The 21,522-nt window shown below is 43.7% G+C and overlaps 1 protein-coding gene across 9 annotated transcripts in view; it reads right to left on the minus strand.

The window, feature by feature from the left end:
- The window catches only part of BCL11A (BCL11 transcription factor A), a 96,535-nt gene extending 75,530 nt beyond the window's left edge, over window positions 1–21,005 (minus strand). For 8 of the 9 annotated variants that reach the window (XM_061210518.1, XM_061210515.1, XM_061210514.1 and 5 more), the window contains exons 1-2: window positions 20,811–20,984; window positions 13,559–13,888 (exon numbers count right to left, since the gene is read on the minus strand). In XM_061210518.1, coding sequence (XP_061066501.1) covers window positions 13,559–13,888; window positions 20,811–20,865 — 385 coding nt within the window. In that variant the 5' untranslated portion in view covers window positions 20,866–20,984. Of the gene's footprint in view, window positions 1–13,558; window positions 13,889–20,810 lie in introns of all 9 variants that reach the window. The other variant, XM_061210512.1, reaches the window with a different exon arrangement.
- Window positions 21,006–21,522: the final 517 nt, after the last annotated feature.

Genomic DNA, 21,522 nt, shown 5'->3' on the forward strand with positions numbered 1-21,522 from the left:
AAACGAAATCCTCTAGACCCAGAGAGAAACGAGCCCTGCTAAATTAAGGGCTTAGGATTCGTGCCCCATCAGCACCGTTTACTGCACCAGCGCTGTAAGCTGCCTTGCTGCCACGCCACCAGGCCCCTGCTAACCTATCTCCACATCCCGAAGCCCCTCGCTTCACCCCCAGCACTCCCTGCCCCCTCCCTTCCCCCCAGATCCAACACACCCACCACACAATCGAATCTAATTAAGATCAGGAGAAAATTTGCATTTTCTTTTCACTGTACCCCCAGTAATCACAGAAGTTCTTCAAATTTTGAGAATTTTGTTCCTCTGCTAATTATTTCCCTCATTTTGCATTTCAAGGCACAAAGACAGTCTATCTCACTGGTGGTCTATTAATAGTTTGAAGTTTTGAGCATCAGAAGGTAGTGTGGGTTTTTTAAATTTTTTCCTTTTAAAACTATTCTGTCATTTCCAGTTTTGTAAAAAGGGTTTTTGTGGGGTTTTATTTGTCATTGTTGTTAGTGGTAATGATGTTAATGTTTCTTCCAAAAGACAGCTTCGCTGTGCCATTCTGTATATTATGATTTGGTCGCCCCCTTACAATAGTTCCTCTCTGCCTGGTTTACTGATTTACAGAACCTTGGTATGTGAACGGCAAAAAAAAAAAAAAAAAAGAAAGAAAAGAAAAGAAAAAAAGAAAGAAAATTCCTTGGCCTAAGTGTATGTTTGCTGATCAAATTTCAGATCATGTGTTGTTCATTATTATGACTTTGCTTGAAAAACAGTTTGCCACAGTGAGATGGATTCGCTTTATATGCTTTCTACCCCTCCACTCCCTTTAAGTACTTTGAAAAACAGTATACTTTTTTTTAAGGTACATCTAAAGCATGAACTGGTTTGGATTAAAACAATGTTTCAATGTCTGTAAATTCCCTCAAAATACATTTTTAAAAGACTTACACAAAGCCACACATGATTTGGAAGAAGCTAATGAGATTGTCCCACCAACAAAATTTAATGGTGATTTAAGAAATTCTAATACTTTTCATTTACTTCCTATAGAGTTATTTGTGTACTTGACATTTATACAGTCTCTCCATTATATAACAATCTACTCTTGGTACACTAGATGATGCCAATCTACTAGAATGAAATTTGTACTCCATATAAGCAGAAGTTTCCAGTCGGTTTTGACTTACCATTATGTTTCAATGTAAAGTGTTATTATAGCTGAGTATAAAGCACAGCTACTCCATGCTCAGGGTTTTTAACTCTAATACTGTAATCTTTCTTGCTGCTTCTAGGGCTGTGTCAGTGTTTACATTCCTGGAAGTTAAATAAACCGACATGGCAAAACTCCTGGATAGACTGAATAATAAGGCTTGTGATGACTAAATTGTTTACTTTTTACCTTGTTAGGATCCCTTTCTTGTAAAGTTTGGGGGAGAGACAGAGAGAGGAGGAATGGGGGTGGGGGTGTGATATGATAGAAAGAGAGAGATTTACACACTGGCTTCCATATGTCACAAAGACCTTCCTACCCACAACCAACGAGAACGAAGCAGCCTGCCTAAGTTAGCTTTGCCTTTTTCGATTTGTTTTGTTTTCTTAAATACCGGGTCATTTGAATACCCCCTTGTCTACTACCTTCCCCCCAATAAAAAATATGAACATTTTTTTGCCCATTTTCAAATAGCAAATTATCCATTAGATTTCATCATATCTTAGTAAAGCAATTACATCAAGAAAATGATAGTGCGTGTGGAATCAATTATGCATGCAGTTGGCCGGAGACCAAAGGCTGTGAAGTCGGAGAGGGCAGAATCGCTCGACACACACAAATAAAAAGCCCCTGGATCTCACAGATGGACCCCATCAGTTCATCTTACTGCCTAAAAAGTTCATGCACTTAATAATTTATTTGTGTTCTGGATACTGTTTCCCAGCTGAATATTAACAACTTTGAACTGAAGCATGCTTTTAGCATGGTATGGCTAGAAGTCACGGTAGGGCAGTGCTAGGGTCCCTCGGAGGTTAAAACTGTAGTTATGTTTCTTACACACTGTTCATTTTCCATCACAATTTATTTTCTTTCATTAAACATTCCTTTTAATCAGAATATCAGTTTCAATGTTCTGATTCTGCTTGTTAACCAGTGATAAACTCCTAAACCAAAGACGAACATCAATAATACAGCACAGGCTATTCAACAGCAAAGGCAAACACCAAAATCACAGGCTCTCAAAAATCGGAAACCGTTCGTTAGCACCTTGTTTTCACAGCCAGGGCACTTGTGTACCTTGAGGGAGGCACCCGGTAGCCCAGAGACCACGATTTACTTTAGTGACGAGGGGAGGACACAGAGAGAGCAGCTGAGAGCAGAAGACCCCAGGAAAACTTACTTGAGCTAAAAGATAAAGAAGTCAGCCAAACCCAGGCCCAAGACGCGGAGGTGCAAGCCATCTATTCAAAGCAGACACCCAAAGCATTGTTAGAAAGGTCTGTAGTTTGTAGGCGTCTCTCTTCCAAAAGAGCCTGATGTCTTAATACACTGGAATAGTCAAGTCTCTCCGCCATCAAACTGCTACCAGTGAAACTGCCCAACAACTTGCATGAGGGAACAGGGACATACATATTTCTGTACGTATCTGGATGTGCCTCAATCACACACCTAAATTTTACAGTCTTCTCCCCAAATGAGAACGACTTCCAGCCAACACTTCCACAAACTGTACTTAACGTTAGAAGAAAACGGATAAAACATATGTAATTACTCAAGGTTAGACATCTAATTCCTCAATTCACTAAAGGAAACTTGGCAAGAAGATGCATCATTTTGCTCCTTTCTACTGGGGCATCTGAGGAGGAGAGCCACTGAGGCAGCTAATACACAAAACATGATCAAAAGTGATTAACAACAGCTTCATATGCAAATTGCATTAATGAAGGAGTGCAAAGTCATCATGTAAATTAAATATGTCAAATCTCTTGGTGAACTTTCAATCTTGAGAAGAAAAAACACGGCTTTAATTTTTTTACATCATCAATTTTGCAAGATTGAAAATCTAAGAATCTTGGTGCTATAAACAATTTTCACCTTTTTTTTCTCCTTCAGCAGGCTGACAGGCCAGCCTGATGTGCACCGAATGTACATGTTAATAGGCCAATCAAAAATGCAAAACAATTCGCAATTACTGGAAGGACCTAATGGTCATTAGAATTTACAACTAGGTAATGAACTGAAGTCTGCCCACACCATGCATATTCATAAAGCAATTTAGCCTTTGAAGATTAAAGAAGTGCTTAAAATTCAAATGAGCTTTAGCAAATTATCAGTAAGATTCATCCAAAAAGCAAAGGGTTTTTCTTCCTATGATTTCCTCATTTTTTTAATGCAAAATTGTTATATCTTCCAGACTGAGCTTAAACTAAACATTGAGCTTCTAGTGAAGCCAAGGGGCTAAGAGACAAACAGAGGCTGCAAACATCGTTACGGACTTTGTTCATAAAACTAAGCCCTTAAGAGCCAAACCTATCTCTAAACATGGTAATTTATCAAAAACAGCCCAGAGTTGCTCCTAGGCAATACTGCACAGTCCTCCAACAAAACAGATTAACGCAAGTCCCACCACCCTCCCAAAAAGCCTTTTTCCCCTCAAGTTGAGTCTCCTGTGTAAACATCCACTATGGTATAAAAACAGCTTTTTCATCGGCTTGGAGTGGCATTCATTTTAGAAGTTTCTGCTTCCAAAGAGAAAAGAGCAAGGAAGGAGAGGGTATGAGGCAGAGGAACGAGATCTGCTTTACTCCTGAGGAGTGAAAATCTTGTCGTTGGGTATGTGTCTTCCTGGGGGTTCCCCCCTCCTGCACTTGCAGCATTTAACCCAAGAGGAACAGGTCAGACAGACATCAGCTGACATTCAGAAAGTTAGGGTGTCCACCCCCGCCAACCCCAGTTGTTAGAGAGCATCGTGGGAATTTGGATTTTCACGCTTCCCAATTACCAGTCTGGAGAGGAACCTAACTCACACCTTGAATGCTAACACATACCTTACTACCCTCACGACATTCAAGAAATTCTAGTGACAGTGAACGTGAACGTCTCCCCCACTGCCATCCCAAATACTCAATCCAGTTCAAAGCACGTTGGTTATATGTAAACCCTTTCTCAGCTGGTGGACAAGTCAAACTGAGAATAACAGCTTTGAAAGGACCATGTGCCCGTGCTTATTGCTCCAAAGCTGGACCCAAAGGGCTCTCTGCTTTGGTGACTGTGTTTGAACCCCCATTGAAAATATTCCAGTAGCTTCTCTCTGCCACCCTTCTCCCCCTTTCTCCACCGCCCCAGCCTCAGATGTTTTCCTGGAGTTGATCTTACCCGAAATGTAGGTATATCAAGGAAGTGGGAAAGAGGAGGAGAGGGAAGGGAGAAAACCTCAGGTACTATCCCCGATTCCTTGACTCTCTTACCCATGGGACCTGCTCAGAAACGTGCCACATTTTAACGTTTGTTAGAAAGAATAGGATGCAAAGCTGCACAGAACCCACATTCACGACCATCTGTATGAACCACAGGTCCGCAGTCCTGACCAATTCCATCTGACACTAATGTTACTCTACATGAGTAGAGTTCAATGAGGGTTGATATGGGATGTGACAGAGTAAATCAGAATTAGATTAAAAACAAAAGTTTAGAAACCGATGCTACACTGCAGAGCAAATGGGACTTGAAGGCCAAATTTCCCCTAACTGCCTTCAAGTCATTTTCCCTATTAGAGCGTTTGCCTGCCACCCCCCTGCTGGCAATGCCGCAGTCACATCAGAAAGTAGAGTGGAATGCATATGGGAAGGCTTGAGACGTTCCTCTTTAGACACAATACCTATATATTTAATATATAGCAATTAACTTCTGGTCAGGAGTCTGCAGGCAGCAAGCTGCCCCAAGCAGATAGTGGAGGAGGGGGCCCGGAGCTGGGACAAGCACAAAAGACAGGTCCAACAACAATGCCTGCTGTCAGCAGCTGAATTATTTTTATACAGGAATTTTTATCTCTATTGTACAAACAAGTACGTGTCTGTGCAGACTTGTTAAGCAATACACTTGTATGTAGAATAAGATTTTTTTTTCTTTCTTGCTACCAGTCACACAGCTCTAAGATCAGAAGAAATACATAGTCTTTGAAGCTGCTCAAATGTTTTAGTTAAAAGGACAGCAGTTGTTTTCAAAGATCCAAGAGTATCTTTATCAGAATTAAATTTTTCCTTATTGATTTTTTCCCCTTAACATAACAAAAACATAACGTGAGAAGGTTACGATTTATTATTGAAATTTTTCTCAGCCTTTAAATCGTTCTTCAGTAGCCAGTGTTCACTTTTAAATGTAAAAGAATAATTTTTTTTTAATCTTAGAATGGGATGGAGTAGGAGAGAGACACTCACGAAATTTAAAATTTAACATTGGTTAATGCATTGTTTTAACTATGAACTCAAAGACTTGGGAGAGGGGGCTAAAATGAGCAGTAAATGGCTCGTTGTAAGCTGCCCCGAAATGTAAATAAATCACAAAATCATGGTATCCCCTGAGTCGGTAAAAGGAAATGCTTCAGATTTTTTTTTTTTTTTTTTTTGACCCAAAGAGAAACTCCATATTTAAAACCTAAAAAGCAGACGTGGCATGTAGTACCCTGTGCTCCAGCTAAGGTAAGAATCCAAGCTACACCTTATTTCCCTAAAAATTGACAGATGTGATTTTTTTTCTGCAGCTTTTTATGCATCATTACATATCAAGAAGATGAACTGATGAATATAAATGTAAATGCCCCGATGCTTAGCAAAAGGCTTCCCTGTGTTTTTTAGAAAGTTCCAAAATAAAATAGAAAGTGGAGATAGGGGGGACACCACAGCACCTGTGTTCTTTTTGAAAGCACCTTTGCAGGTTTCACAATAATTCCATTCTTCATTTTAATGGTAGTTTTTAATCAGTGGACTCACCTCTATCTAAAACTAAAATCAAATTGTAGGTGTAATTGTTCATTGCCAATGCTAGCAACAGCAAAGATACAAACAGAAACTCATTGTGAGTGACCACAGGTCCCCAGGTACCCCCTTCACCAACATGCCTGCTCCAGGTCCCCACTGGGAATTCCCTGGCGGGGCCGGTTCAATTCTGAATAACAGGCTGCCAACCCTATCTGGAAAAGGGTGTGCACGGCGTCTTCTCGCCTCTTTTAGAGGAAGTTTAAACCTAATCATCTCACCTTCAGTGGGTATAATTTGCTGTTTAGCACACCAAGAACTTGGTATTTTAACTATCTAAAGAGATCAAAAAGAAAAAAGGAGGGCAGAGTGGGAGCAAGCTGTGGCCTGGCCTAGCCCCTGTGCAGGGTGCTAGCTCAGAGCAGCAACCTGTGCAGGTAAGACTTCCAGCGGCATTGCGTCAGATCCGATCACTTCAGTCTCCAGGGTGAACCGAGAGGTGAAACGCTCCGGTGCCCTGTCTGCAAACTTCTCATTCGCCAGTTCTTGGCAGCTTATTTTTCCGAGTGTTTTGTTTTAGGAAACGTGTGTATTTTTCTTTGTATGTTTTGTGGATTTACCACAACTGGTTCTGACAGCTGTTGATACTCTTAAATGAACACATTATAAAAATCCTCTTTAAAACCTCAAGCAACCGTGGACTCAAAAATAATGGTAAAATATTTTAATGGAGTTCCAGTTGAGAGTTGGTTAAAAAAAAAAAAAAAAGTACAAATGAAGGTACAGAAGTCCTTTAAGTCAGCGCTAGATTTAAACTGAATGTGTGTGTGTGCGTGTGTGTGTTTAATGGGGAAAGAGGGGTGTTGCAAATCACCACAAATATTTACACTGTACTCCCTTTGTTCAAATCACATACTTTTAACAGGAAAACCTGGAACTGTGGCTATTTAAAATTTTAAATATTCAAATGCCTGTAATTAACCATATGAAACAAATTATGTCACATTTCTCCATACCAGAACATGCAAAAAAATTCGGGTGGGGGATTGGGAGGTGGCAGAGTCGGCAAGACAACTCCAAGAGGAAGAAAGGATGATGTTTTCATTTTGCTATAGATCAAAGGAGAACAAGAATGGAAACTGTGGCATATCCAGCATTTTTACATCGCTGTCTTTCACACCGGGCTATCTAAGTTTACACAATTCCCCAGACTAGCTGCATACTAAGCTGGCTGTGTACAGCTTTATTATGGTGCGCTGGTGGAAGAAGCATTAATATTCCAGCTCCGCATCTGACAGGGCATTTACATGCGCCCATCTGAGCGGCACCTGAGAGATCTTCCAAGGTGCAGTAGCTGTGCGCCTATTGTAAAGGCAAATGAAGCTCACCTATTCCCTGCTGGGGTCAGAAGTGACCTCACCGCCCCCCATGCCTCAAATCCTTCCCTCGCCAACCTAACTCAATGCCATCGCAGAATGACGAATGAGCTCAGAAATAGACCCTAAGTTACTAACCCTGCTAAGAACAGCAAAAGCCTTTGCTGAAATGTTTTAAAAATGCATAGGGAGTGCAGCTGGCCAGTAAAAAGCAGAGACACAAATTCCAGTGAACCCAATATGGAATACGTTATATTCTAAAACTGATTAGAAATACAGTCTGATGTTTACTGACTTCAAATTGAGTTTGGCATCAAGCATACTAGCTTTAATAATGCTGGCATATTTTTATTATTATTTTAAATCTGTCTTTGGTCTTTAGGAGCACATGTGGAGAGCTCAAGCATTCTTATTCGTCAGGTTACATTTCCTAGAAATTAAGTTTGTGACAGAAAATGACTCTACTAGCAATAATATGGTCCGTGCTCAAATTAATTAGGTCATTGTTGTAAAAACTACATGGCAAATTACAAAGGTAGATTTACTGATATTGGCCAGAGCTCTAACCCCTGGAAGTAAAGGGGAGAAGCAGTTTAAGGATGCTTATTTACCTGGGTAGGAGGACAGAACAGAGGAGGGAGGGATACGATGCCAATTTTCTACTCGTATTACAAATAAAAATACTAGTCATTATCCATTAAATTATATAGTCTGAATATATTTTATGAACTTTATTAATATCCTACAAATTGACACATAAAATTAAAACCTGTTCGATTTGAGATAGTGTTAAAAATGGGCCCTAAGTTTAAATCTTTTTTTTTTAATCCTTGTAATAACAACACTGCTGACATAACCATGACCTAAATGAAATCTGAACAAGCAGAAAGGTACTAAAGATCCTTGGTGATTAAATCTCTTGCTAAAAAAGTGGCAAGGTGCCAGGCTGGGTCCAGTTTGATGCTAAGTGACTTTTATTGCACAAAGCTGGTACTACTGTATGTAAAAACAGACTTGGGCTTCGGGTACATTTTGTCAAATGATTTCTTTGTGCAATAAGGGTGTGAACAGAGCAACCAGAGTAGATTAAATTAACATCAAGTGACGCAATCTCGGTGCATCTCCCTAGCTGTGCTACTTCAGTTAAATTTCATATTTTACCCCCAAACGAAAGCCGAACTTTCTTTCTTTTTTTCACTGACTAGTGTACAAGGCCATCATTCACCTATTCTCCTTTTTGAAATACTTTCACTAAGAAATCACAAAATTCTGAAAAATGCTTCCCTAGGATTTGCACGTTTGTTATATACTTCAATTTAGTCCCCCCCCCCCACATTAGCCAAACTGCACTAAGGCTGCAGTGTGACAATAATGATTTTCCAGGATTCTAAAATGTGCCATTAATATGCATCCAATTCACCTCTTCCCTGAGCTTAAAGTTTGCTGTCCTGACGCTGCCTGCACGTGTCTATACTCACTTGCATTTTCCAGCCCATGGGCAGCTCCACAATTAAATGCCACATTCACCAGGAGAAAGGTGTGCAAAACAGATTTCAGATCCTTTAAAAGTAAAAGGCACAACTTGCAATACAATGAGGAATTGGGTGATTTGAGACATTACAGCACTGTTTTTTAAGCTTTCATAGAATAAACACAGAGAATGGGAGGGAAACTTTCCCCCTCTGTTCCTGTTCTTGAAGTGAATACATATTTGTGTTTCCAATAGAAGGCCATTTTTACATTAACTGTCTGTAACAGCAGGAGACAGAAAAACTAACACAATCTCCACATCACACACAGGATGATCTTCATATCACGTGGCCCTATTCTCAAAACTATTTATAAAAGACAACTAGGAAAATGCACAATGCATCTTTTCTGTGTCACGGAAAGGGTAACGTCGGAAGAACTTTGGGATCTTTGGGATCTTCCACATCGTAGATTTTTTTTTCTTTTTGGCTTGCCGAAGTAAATTTAGCAGCCATGCGGGCCACTGTGTTTAATTAAGCTTTCAAAAGTCCTCTGACAATGCCAACAATTGTAAGACACTTCTGCGGCTCAATCATGCAATCGCTGTGACAGTTCTATTTACAATTTGTCTTAGAAAGAGTTTCTCTCACATTGTACTTTGACAAAACATCCAAGCTGCCAGTTCACAACCTTTCTCTGTCTTATTTACAAATACATCTTGTATATAGGACTCCCAGTCTCATGAACATGAGCCTTTGGGTAATGGTCCCACAAACACAGGCTCCCAATGAAAATCCTAGGTATTTATTAGGAAACAATATTCTTTAGTCTCTGGATGTGAAGGTTAAATAAAATGTTCACCAGTAAACTGGGGTTTTGTTTGTTTGTTTGTTTGTTTTAGCTGCCATGCTAAAAATTCACTTCAGAAGTCAGTGGTTTTTATTCAGAATCACACAAATAAAGAGAAATGAAAAATAAGAGGTTATAATAGGATACTATAATTTATAGTCTCATTTACAATTATACCATAAAGTACATCTTCCAGTTCAGTCTGAGATAAGAAAGAATTCAAATGGGTACAAAAAGAAAAGGCAAGTTGAGTTTCTAAATTCTGAAAAGCATGAGTATGTTATACTTGATTTACCTTTAAGTAACATGCTTATATATTTCTGGATTGAATTAGTATTTCTCCTCTCACAGAGCTTCTGTCTTACATATTATTATCTGGGTATGAGGTGCATTGTCTAGGCAAATAATTTTTAAATGCCCTGATATCACTGTCTATGTTCATGATTTTAAGGAGAAAAAATGTTATACATCAATAGCAAGAGACTTCACTACACTTTACAGGACTAATCATATTTTCTCCCATTCTCTCAAAAAGCTAACTTTATGACAGCCCAACCCTAATTTAAAGATTTCTATGTGCAATAGCCAAAACCTCAAAGCTGACACTGTGGGATAATATTTTTTGGCCTTTTCTATAAGTGAACAGCAGCTCCACAGTCACTAATCTTCAATGAATATTTCCCCCTCATAAAATATGAGTCTAGAAAACAAAACAAAACCCTAATTAAAAGCCCTGACTGCCAGTCAAAGGCTGCTGATATCTGATGGTGGATATTTGACACATAACATTGATGAACTGGGCCCTGCACAATACAACCTGCCCATTTCCAGTTAAATTAGTACTACTTCAGTGGTCTCAGTGGATCACAGTCACACAATATTTTGAATAAAATGAAAAAAAAAACCTGATCAACATATACGTGTGTATTCAACCAGGTAAAAATCATCCTTTCTAAAAAATACTCGGCTTTGAGAGGCCTATGTACAGCCAAAACCCACACCATCTTACTGAAGTTTTAAAGAACACTCAATCTCCTATGTGAAAGCCCCAAATTCTAAGCTTTATTTATCTCAGGAAGAAGATCTGTCACTGTCTGATTCCAGCTTCCTGCCTATAAAACGGCACAGAGCACACAGTAAGCTCACATCCAACTTACATCACTTTAATAAGGCCTTTCCTACACAGCGCATTTAAATAACTACCTTTTATATGGTTGCCAAACATATTCTTCTAGAGATTCATCAATATATCTCTTTCCTAATACAGAGCATTGCTTCTCCTTTCTTTTTGTGACACAATTCAAATATCTACTGAATGATTACTCTTATTGTTTCCTTCCTCACCGTAAAAAGAAAAGCAGACTTGGAGTTGTGAAGACGTGCTCTAGAGAAATGGGCTGGGAATACACAGCCGTCTTCCAGAACTTCGCTTCAGAGGCACCTGAAGGGCCAGGGCATCTTAATTTATGTGCGATGGCAGAATGTTAATTTCACCATAGGAAACTCTTAATTCATTACCGTGAATTATGAAAAGTCGTGACTCTAGTTACTGACATCTCGCTTTGCGATGTGACCACGCTATTTATGTTCAGCCAATTCCAGGGTGGGAACAGGTGATTAAACACAATGAAAGGAATCAAGACTTTGTAATTATTCGTGAATGAAAGGTTTACCTCACCTGGGTCGCAGCACTGGTGCACCCACTGAATGTCTTAGATAGCTTAGGTAGCTCTTCATCTCAGTGTAATTACTCAGCATTAGTCCTATAAAACATATTTTAAATGTGCTTTTTTGGGGGGCTTCTTTGAGCTCTCTTACTGCACTAGTCCTTAAAAAAAAAAGAACCTTTATGACAACCAGAGAGTTAAGGAAAATATCTCTTCTTCTTCCCTACGTAGATTTACAACTGTGACAGTGAAAAGCCTTCACTATAGAGCCTTCCCCACAGCTTTTAGATTTCTCCTCTAAGTACAGAGGCACAGAATTTTCAAGCTGGTTAATCTGAGACTGAATAACCTATTTGGGACCTCAGTAAGAAGTGTGGTTTTAATTCTTGCTTGACAGACACTGTGTTTTGTCTTTTAAACGAGCAGCTCGATATGTAAATACGATGTTACATCACGCAAGTGTTACTCCATATTTGGTGATTTAGAAAGGCTTTGGATCTCCTAAGACGACAAATCCCCTTCCGCTTGCTCTTGCTTCATTAATCATGCCTTACACTTCTGTTCATTTTCCTTCCAGTCACAAGACAGCACATGGAAATGGTCATTGCCATATCCTGCTGGGGGGCAGGGAGGGGTGGATAAAATCCTAACCTTCATGTCATATAAGCTACATGTGGTGGATTCGAGAAAAATATTTTGTGAATGCAGCTTCCCTGGCAGCAGATTTCTCATTTCACTAAAGAAAAAGTATCTGAGTGCTGTTGCAGGCAGCATTAAAAAAAAAAGAAATAGAAAAAGATAAAATGCCACGTTTGATTTTAATGATCAAATTCCAGAGGTGGGGGGATGAGAAATAATACGACATTTAATCCCCTCTGGACTACTGACCCACTACAGTTCAACTCTGTGGTCAAACTAGGTTGAAGGGACAAGTTCCAATGAATCAATTGATTCTATGCACTACCCTTCCTAAAAATGAACAAACCCTCTGCCTTTTGGGGGCAGCAGCAGGGGAAATACAGGGGAGTGACCAACCGACAGGCATGCCGGTTTTGTTACCACAGAATCTGCATTCACTTCATCTTGTACATTAAATCACCGTTGTTTCATTTTAAAAAATGTTTTAAGGGTCACTATATAGTGTTGTTGTTTACCACTTAGAGTAGGGATTTAAGTCCCTCTGTTAGCCATTAATTCCTTTTCCCTTGAGCTGTTGAGAAACCCACACCCCTAGCTACCTTTCTGCTAAAATTAACCAAAGGAAGCAGAGCTGTTCAATGTGTGTATATATTTTTCCAAGAGAATTTTTACATTATGTTATAGCAGAAACAGTGGAAGTCTGGACTGGACATTTGTAAGGGTGACATGTGGTTGTGTAAACCACAAACAAAATCAAGATACATCTGTCAAAACCACATCAGAGACAAGAGAGAGCACAGAGAAGCATTTATCATTTAGCTGAGGAGGCAGGCTGCAGGGAACAGCCGTTCCTGTCAAACCAACCTTTTGAAATTTCCAACATGCCCTTAAACTTTTCGAGTAAGCATGTCTGTGCGCTTCAGCAACTGCCCTCTCTACTCTGGCCTGGCCAGTCGAAAATGGCATCTTAAAGTCAAGGTCACGGTGTCATCCCACCACGGGGCTGTGTTTAATTACAGCCCCATACGGGCTGACAGCCAATATGGATCCAAGGCTAGCCCTGAAACTCAGTTAACTCTTTCCAGCCCCTCCAAAATGCCCTTCCAGCCCACCCAACTTCCTGGAAGCATTGAGAACAAACTGCACCCCTAGGGAGGTCTGATCAGGTATTCTGACTCAAACAGGTCACTGGCCAAACTACAAATGCCTATACAGCCACTTTGCCTCTGACTGGTCACCAAGGCTGGAAATGGACCTTGGAAACTGGGCTAGGTGTAGTAAGGTTCAACACTTAAAAATGAGAAGGGGAGAGAAAAGGAAAGAAATTCAGAATCAGCAGATCCAGAGAGAGGGTATCAGGTGTGTGCAACCTATTCTGCCTACATCTGACTCGGTGAAGTGGAAAATATTTATTTTTGTGTGTTCTGGACATAAGCAATAGGAATGATTATTTTAACATTACAGGGCTGTCATGGACAGTCACATGGAGAAATACAGAAAGCACTTCACCACTCCTTAGTGCTTGGCTACAGCGCCTCTGAAAATGAAAAGAAAACATGCAAACAGCTTTTCTCCTTGCTTCTCATTTACCTGCTATGTGTTCCTGTTTGGGGCAAATTCCTCTAGATGACGTTGATAAACAATCGTCATCCTCTGGCGTGACCTGGATGCCAACCTCCACGGGATTGGATGCTTTTTTCATCTCGATTGGTGAAGGGGAAGGTGGCTTATCCACAGCTTTTTCTAAGCAGAGGCTGCCATTGCATTGTTTCCGTTTGTGCTCGATAAAAATAAGAATGTCCCCCAATGGGAAGTTCATCTGGCACTGCCCACACGTGAGGAGGTCATGGTCCCCTTCTGGAGCTCCCAAAGGGCCGTGGTCTGGTTCATCATCTGTAAGAATGGCTTCAAGAGGTTCGGCTGTGGTTGAAGAAACAAAAGCACAATTATTAGAGTGCCAGAAAGGAGCGAATACGGGGAAATACATTCTCAACCCCATCCCATCCCAGCACATTATGTAAAGGGTTTCTAGCCTCCTCCATTTAATGCCCAGAAAAATGTGAGCATCTAAAATGTACACGGATGTGGAAACTGTCAACAAGAAAGCGAATTTATCAATGAGGCAAATCATCATATATTTAAAGAAAACTGCCTGACTTGCATACTTCCAGAGAAAACACACATACATATACACACACAAACACACACACACTCACACACCCCAAATGTGTCTGGTTTGTAAGTTTAGGAAGAATGTGACTGTTAAATAAATAGTTAATGCAGAAACATAAAGTAAGCTTAAATAATAACTACCCCAAAAAAAACTGGTAAAAACATGGACTGAAACCAAATTTGTTTCTTTTTCGTATAGAGTTAAGTTGTCTATTGTGCCCAAGAATAAAAGGAGAGGTGAATAAACACACACACACACACCCTTTGTGTGTGAACATATATACTCTAAATATACAGAGACATGGCTTCATAAATTAGAAAGCTACTACATCACACAGAAAATGTGCCACATTTACACTGCCGTAATAAGAAAGAGACTGCATTCACCTGTGAAACAGATCTAAATAATAATCATAACGCAGCATAATTCACACTGCCAAAAACCTTTCTGATCTCACTCTCAGCAGTGCCACAAAATCAAAGAAATACCAAATTCACTGGCAATTCTTCTCAGACACATTAGCTAAATGGGATACTTTTGAGTACTTAAGAAAATAAGCCAATTAGTCATTTTTTCATTCTGAAGAAAGGAATGTCTAAAATATTCTAAACATGTTTGCAGTTGGTGGCCCCCATCACGTAAAAATCAGAATGGTCAAGCAAATGCCACATTTCAGATCAAGGCTGAGAAGTCCTTTCTTTAGACTTGAAATACTTTGCCTAATGTTGTCAAAGTTGTCTAATTTTCTGAATGAGCTCCAGAACGCTTCATTATGGGACTATTTCTGCACACATAATCACCAGCGGATGGTATAACAAGGTAGATATGTCTTTCATTCCTGTTTCCTTTTTTTTTTTAACCGTGCACCAAAATACTCCAGCATCTATTCGAACAGCTTCTATCATTTTTTAAACTTCCAAAGGCGAAAAGAGTTGGTAAGTCTCTGCTCCTGAAACCTTATGATTACTCTATCACACACACACAGAATTACAAAATACGAAACATATCCAGGATGCTGCCAGTTAATAAAACTGAAGCAGAAAATGTACAAGTCTTAAACAGTTAATCAGTCTGACCTTCTTTAGCAAGCTGCCAATTTCACATTTAATGAACTTAAAGCCACAGAGAATCAAAAAATAGATTTTAATTTGAGTGTAGAATATTGGAACAGATTTTGATAAAGTGCAAAAATCCAGTGAACTCAGGTTAAATTTATTTCAACCCTATCCAGACTGACTATTGAGGGGGAAGATCTGGAGTAACTCCCAGATGTGCTGGGTGAAATAATATTGAGAGAGCCCTGCCTAGCTGCACCTGTGCTCAAGTAGGACATGTCATAATTTCTAGCCTCTGGTACTCCTCCTAATTTAACATAAGGTCACCACAGGAATATGAAGGTTATATTCCTACTAATAAAGACAGCAAAGTAAGCACTTATATTTCTTTGCCCAACATACTGACCAAAAGATAAATACACATGCATACTTTTCAAATAAAAGGAGACAAACAGAAAGCTTTTGCATTGTGCTTCTATGTCATTTTTCTTCTATTTGCTTTCATTGTGACCAAGTGAGGAACTGAATAAGGAAGTCATTCTCCAAGATCCCTCCTATGTGAATTAAGAATTTTAAGTACACATTAACAAATGTGGCTTTTGTTGTTGTTGTTCAGCATTAACTACAAGTTCTGAGGTTTACAGATTGAAGAAAGACTCAGGAAAAATACTTCATTTTATTAAAGTTAGTAGTACATAGAACCTTTGCATAAAAACATGTTTTTAAACTTCACCGTTAAGATTTTTTATTCCCAAGCCCTGACACATTTCTGAAAATGGAAATATTATTTGGGAGCAAAAGGAGATATTCCCCTAGTTATCAAACAGTTAAAGGTAATGTGCTACAAAACAGACTTGGTTAAAGTCTTCTAAACGTAGTGACTGAACTGATTTACAATCAAAACCAGGAAATGAAGTGGTAATTCAGAGGTTGCTGATTACACCTCCACATTTCACCTAATTAATTTTATAGGAGGCAAAGTTCTTGAAAATAACAAGATGATCAAATGTACAGATATAAAACCTATAACCTCAACATTTTCTATGCTCTTAACATAAATTATTGCTAATTAACAAGAATTATATCCTAATGTATGAAATACGGTTAACATCAGGCTCCCTGCTAAACATTTGGCTAGTGATGTTCAGAGAAATACCAAAATGTGTTATCATTGCTACTATATTATTAAAAATCAGACGAAGTGGGGCACAAAGAAAATATGAAAATACAATTCTCTTGCTGTAGTCTACTGATTTGCATTGACATCTTTTCTCAGTGGCAATCAACATTTCCTTTCTGGGCTCTGATAATTTCTCTGTATTTTAATGCAAATTCCCCTTTCCCTAAAAACATTCCTAACCTCAGCCATTTTACCCCCTCCCTCAATTCAATTCCATCCTCCTTCACTCCCACAAAACCACCGTTTCTAAGCTCCGGCCTAAGCTCTGGCTACAAAGCGGGGAGTCCAGGATTGAAGTGGAAAGGAGTGGGCAAATAATCATAATAATTAGCCGCGAATTCTCTACAAGGGGAAAAAGAAATTGAAAATAAAATGCTTCTGCGTTCAAACAGCAAGACTGACTGAAACGTCTCAATGCCCCAGCGGCTGACTGAGATCTCCTTCCTCTCTCTGCAGTTGCAAAGGAATAAATTTAAAAAAAAAAAAAAAAAAAAAAAAAAAAGCCTTAGAAGAAATGTAGGGAAGGAGGAAGGAGCTAGCGAAACGAGGGCTGCTGGGGAGGGGGAGGGGGAGGGGGAAAGAGAGCTCTGCCTTCAAGTTTGCTTTCCAAGTCCTTCCCTTTGATTGTCTTAACAGGGTAAGGAAGCAAACCGAGGCTGAAATGCAGAGAGAAAAAGCAAAGAAACAAAAGCGAAGGCAGGGGCGACAGGCCGGGGGCAGGGGGCCCGGCTGGGGTGGGCACTGCGGAAAGTGAAGTTGGGCGCCGGGACTCTGAGGCACAAAGCGAGCAGCGTGCTGGCCGCAGGCTCCGGCCGCGCTCGCTGCGAACACGTGCAGCGGCTGCCGCGGGGCCGTGGGGCCGGGAACCGGGGGCGGGAGGCGGCGGGCAGCCTGGTGACCCGACTGCTGCCTCCACGGCGGTCCTTCCTGGCCGCGGGGTGACGACGGTTCCCCAGGACCACCAGTTGGAGAACTGGGAAGTGAGGCTTGGAAAACTCGGCAGGTTAACCTGGTGCTGTCTCGGTATCAAGGCACACACCAAAAGCGCGGGTCCTGAAATTCATTCTGTGTCCAGAGGCTCACACTTTTTACTTTGAGGGATCTCTGCAAATGCGTTTCTCCCGCAATTCCCGGCACCGGTGTGCGCAGCGCGGCGGCGGCGGCTGCGGTTATTCATTATTAATGACGGCGCTTGCCCGCATCATTATGATGATAACTATTACTATTGTTGTGATTTCGGGCTTCAAGGCGAGAGCTGCAGGAGGCGGAGGAGCCGGGGGGGTCGGGCTGCAGAGCAGCCCTGCAAGCCCGCTGTGGCCGCCTCGGTCCGTGCTTTGCATGGGGGTGAGGGGGTGGAAGAAGTGAACCTGGAGACTAAGTGCAAACTTGCCGGATCCCGCCCTTTGGCCTTGCCCCGAAGCCGGAGAGCGCGCACTCCCCTTTCCTCCCTACCAAAAATGCCCGCCCGAAAGAGAACGAAAATTGCACCCCGCTCCACTCCCGGAGCCCGGGGGTGTCGGCCGCGCGCTTCTCTGCAGCCCTGGCAAGAAGCATTTTTAAAGTCAAAATGAAGAACAAAGACATAAGGGGTGATGGGAGGGAGGGGGGAGAAAGGGAATTCTGCCTAACCGTCCGTTTCCCCCACCCCCACCCTCGCAAAGCTCTTCCCTCCCGGCCGAGAAATGCAGAGCGGGGGTGGGGGAGGCTCTGGTACAGGTTCAAGTTCGCTGAGCTTTCTTGATCTTGTTCTGCCTCCTAGCGACCGAATGGCTCAGTCAGCCCAAGAAGCGGAGGATGGGGGCGGGGAGGGGAAGGGGGTCCTGAAGACCGGAATGGCTCCCGCTCCCCCCTGCGCACCCAGAAAATTAGAAAGGAGCGACCACCGCACGCCCTTCAAACTGGTTCCTCAACGCAAAGCCCGCCCTGAGACACGGCGAGAGGGGGATAATCCACCCAGCCTGGAATATCTCCGGATGGGCCCAGGGTGGGTGGGGGACGGGGGAGCAGCCCGGACTGCACGCCTCAGTCCGTCCTTTGAGCCCCCAGTGCATCCTTCCGAAGAAGGGCCCAGCTTTCCCGAGTGCTGCGAACACTGCCCTTCCTTCCCGCCGGTACCTGGCCGGGCTGTAACTTCACACCGCCGCGCGCCGCGTCTGCTCCGCATCCGGCGCGGCCGGGGGAGTGGGGGGCGGGGGAGAGCGGCGAGGGAGGGATGCGCGGGGGTGGGGAGAGGGAGGGCCCCGCAACGTGCCCGGGCGGGGGAGCTTTCGAAGTGTGTGACAAGTTCCAGGGCCCAGTGAAAAATTCAATTCCCTATGCGCACCCCCCCCAAACACACACACCCCTTTAAAAAATACAGAACTGGGTATAGGGTGGTCCTTTAAAATTGCAGCAAAAATTAAAATAAGGGTCATGAACGAGGAGGGGGAAGGAGGTGGGCCCTCTCATTCCTTTCTTTCCCTTGCAGCCAAACTTTCCTAAGTGCCCACCGCCTGCCTTTCCAGGCGCATTCTGTTAGCCAGGAGACAGCAACCCACTTACCCACCCACCCCCACCCACAATATAGACTCACAAGGGCCCCCTGACCGACACAGGCCCGTGGTAGAGGACAAGAACTCAAGGGAGGGGTGCGTGGAGTCCCAGGGTCGAACCCTCCCCAAAAGCATACTCGAACATACTACTCCCGTACCACCTACCACCCACCCCCACCTGGCTTGGCCGCGCTCAGGAGCTGGGGGCTGGTGGCCTGTCCCGGTGGGAGGGGGGCAGGGAAAGCACGTGGTGACCTCTCCGCAGCCCCGAGCTGGGGGCTAGAGGCGTCGGGGGTAGGGGGCGGACAGAACTCGCTTTTACGGCTGCTCTGCAAAATAAAAATGCTTTGCAAAGCCGAGTTTCTCTCCAGCCGATTTCACAGTAGGGTTGGCAGGGAGGAGGTCTGGGCATTATGCTGGGGGCCCAGAGAGGACCCTCGACCCGGCTGGCGCTGAGTCGCTGCACGGCCTGCCGCTGTGCCAGCGGGCGGGCGGCGGGCGCCGGGTGGGCGATCCCGGGCGGGGCGGGGGCGCGGCGAGGCCCGGCGAGGCCCCGGCGAGACCCGGCCGCAGCCGCCGCCCGCTCCCGGGCTGCCGCGCCGCGCTCGGTCCTCTGTCTGTTTGTTGGCAGGAGGCTCCCGCACACGCGGTGCTTGTAAACATTCAGACACGAGATTTTTCCCAATCAAAATCCACTTCCACTTTTTTTGAAAATCTTCCAAAAAATAGTAAGAGGAGGGAGTTCCTCGCTCCCTCTCTGTGCCGCCGGCGCTCTAAGTTTGCAACTAAAGAGGTTTTGGTGAAGGGGATAATTGTATTTTATCCCCTCTATTAGAGATTGTAAGATTTTTGCGGGGAGGGGGGCGATGGGGGAGTCAAAGAGGAAAGCGTGGCAGAAAACGGCCGGCGGAGCGTTAGGCTTCTGTTTTGGGGCAAGAAATTTTGCCCTGTTTTATTTAATTTAATTTTATTTTATTTTATTTTTCACGTTTTCTCGCCGCCCCTGAGGTTCGGCCGGGAGGGGCGGGCAGCGGCAACCCGGGCGGCAGCGGCCAGAGCGCCCTCCCTCCCTCTCCCGCTCGCCCCCGTCCCTTGCTCCTGCCCTTCGGCGGCGGCGGCGGCGGCGGCGGCGCGGGAGGGCAAGCGCGAGGAGCCGGCACAAAAGGCAGCGGGACAAACACCCACCTCGGGCCGGAACAAAAGGCGGCAGCGCCGGCCGCTGCTCCCGTCCTTCCCGGTTGCCCAAGCTCTCCCTGCCGCCGCGGCCCCTCTCCAGACTCGGGAGACTCCAGAGCGCCGGGGGCCCCCTCCCACAATCCCACTTTCTCACTATTGTGGAGATGACTACTTTCCTCCCGGTGCACACTTGACCGTGAGCGCGCTGATGTCCGAGGGCCAGTCTCACCTCTTTTCTCCCTGGGAATTGTTTTTTTCAGACTTGGGCTCCCCACCCCCCCGTTTTTCTTCCTACGGTGAGTGGAAGCAACCCCCCTTTCCCCTCCAGTTCCCTCCCTTAGGTTTGCACGAGAGTTGTTAGCATCCACAGCATTGTCCATTATTTTGCAAAACTGGAGGGGAAATCATTGCATTCCTTTTCGAAAAGCGAAATAAAGCAGAGGAAAGCAGGAAAGAGGAGCAGTCAAATTGTTGTAAAATTAAATAAAATTAAAAGGTTCGTGCTATCCCAAAAGTGTACATACGGCTATGGTTCGGGATGGGATGAGATTGGGGTTTTTTTCCCCCTCTCCCTTTAATCTCTTTTATCCCGACGCTCGGAGGTTTTTTCTCGTGAAAAAAATTTTAAATGCATGCACACACCCCTCTCTCCCCCTCTCTCTTGCTTCTCGTCCTGCGCGCTCTTGTGATTATTAATAATTATTATTACTATTATTGGGTTACTTACGCGAGAATTCCCGTTTGCTTAAGTGCTGGGGTTTGCCTTGCTTGCGGCGAGACATGGTGGACTGCGGGGCGGGCGGCGGCGGCGGCGGCGGCGGCGGGCGGACGACGGCTCGGTTCACATCGGGAGAGCCGGGTTAGAAAGAAGGAGACTCCAGAGAAAATATCTTCATCAGTGCCTTTTGACATCCAAAATAAATTAGAAATAATACAAAGATGGCGCAGGGAAGATGAATTGTGGGAGAGCCGTCATGGCTTTTTTTTTTTTTAAGCAAAAAAAAAAAAAGAGAGAGAGAGAGGAGAGATAGAGGGGGAGAGAGAGAGAAAGAGAGAGAGATGAAAAAAATGGCAAAAGCCCCCCTGAGCTGCAAGTTCAAGTGCGGACGTGACGTCCCTGCGAACTTGAACGTCAGGAGTCTGGATGGACAGAGACACACAAAACATGGGCAGGGCGAGCAGGAGAGAAGGGGAGGAGGGAAGGGGAAGCTCACACCAATGGACACACATCAGGGGCTGGACATGAAAAAGAGACCAGGACAAGCCAATGGCCAGTGCGGGGCGGGGGAGGTGCGGGGCGGGGGGCTCCGCAGACGCCAGACGCGGCCCCCGTGGGAGGGGCGGGCCGAGGGGAGGGGGCGCTGGGGCCGCGGGCTCACCAGTGGCCGCAGCAAGCGCCGAGGCAGCGGCGTGGCCGGGAGAGAAGAAAGGGGTGGCGG

This window comes from Eubalaena glacialis, chromosome 14 (assembly GCF_028564815.1).
Source record: "Eubalaena glacialis isolate mEubGla1 chromosome 14, mEubGla1.1.hap2.+ XY, whole genome shotgun sequence".
In the NCBI taxonomy this organism is placed as follows: domain Eukaryota; kingdom Metazoa; phylum Chordata; class Mammalia; order Artiodactyla; family Balaenidae; genus Eubalaena; species Eubalaena glacialis.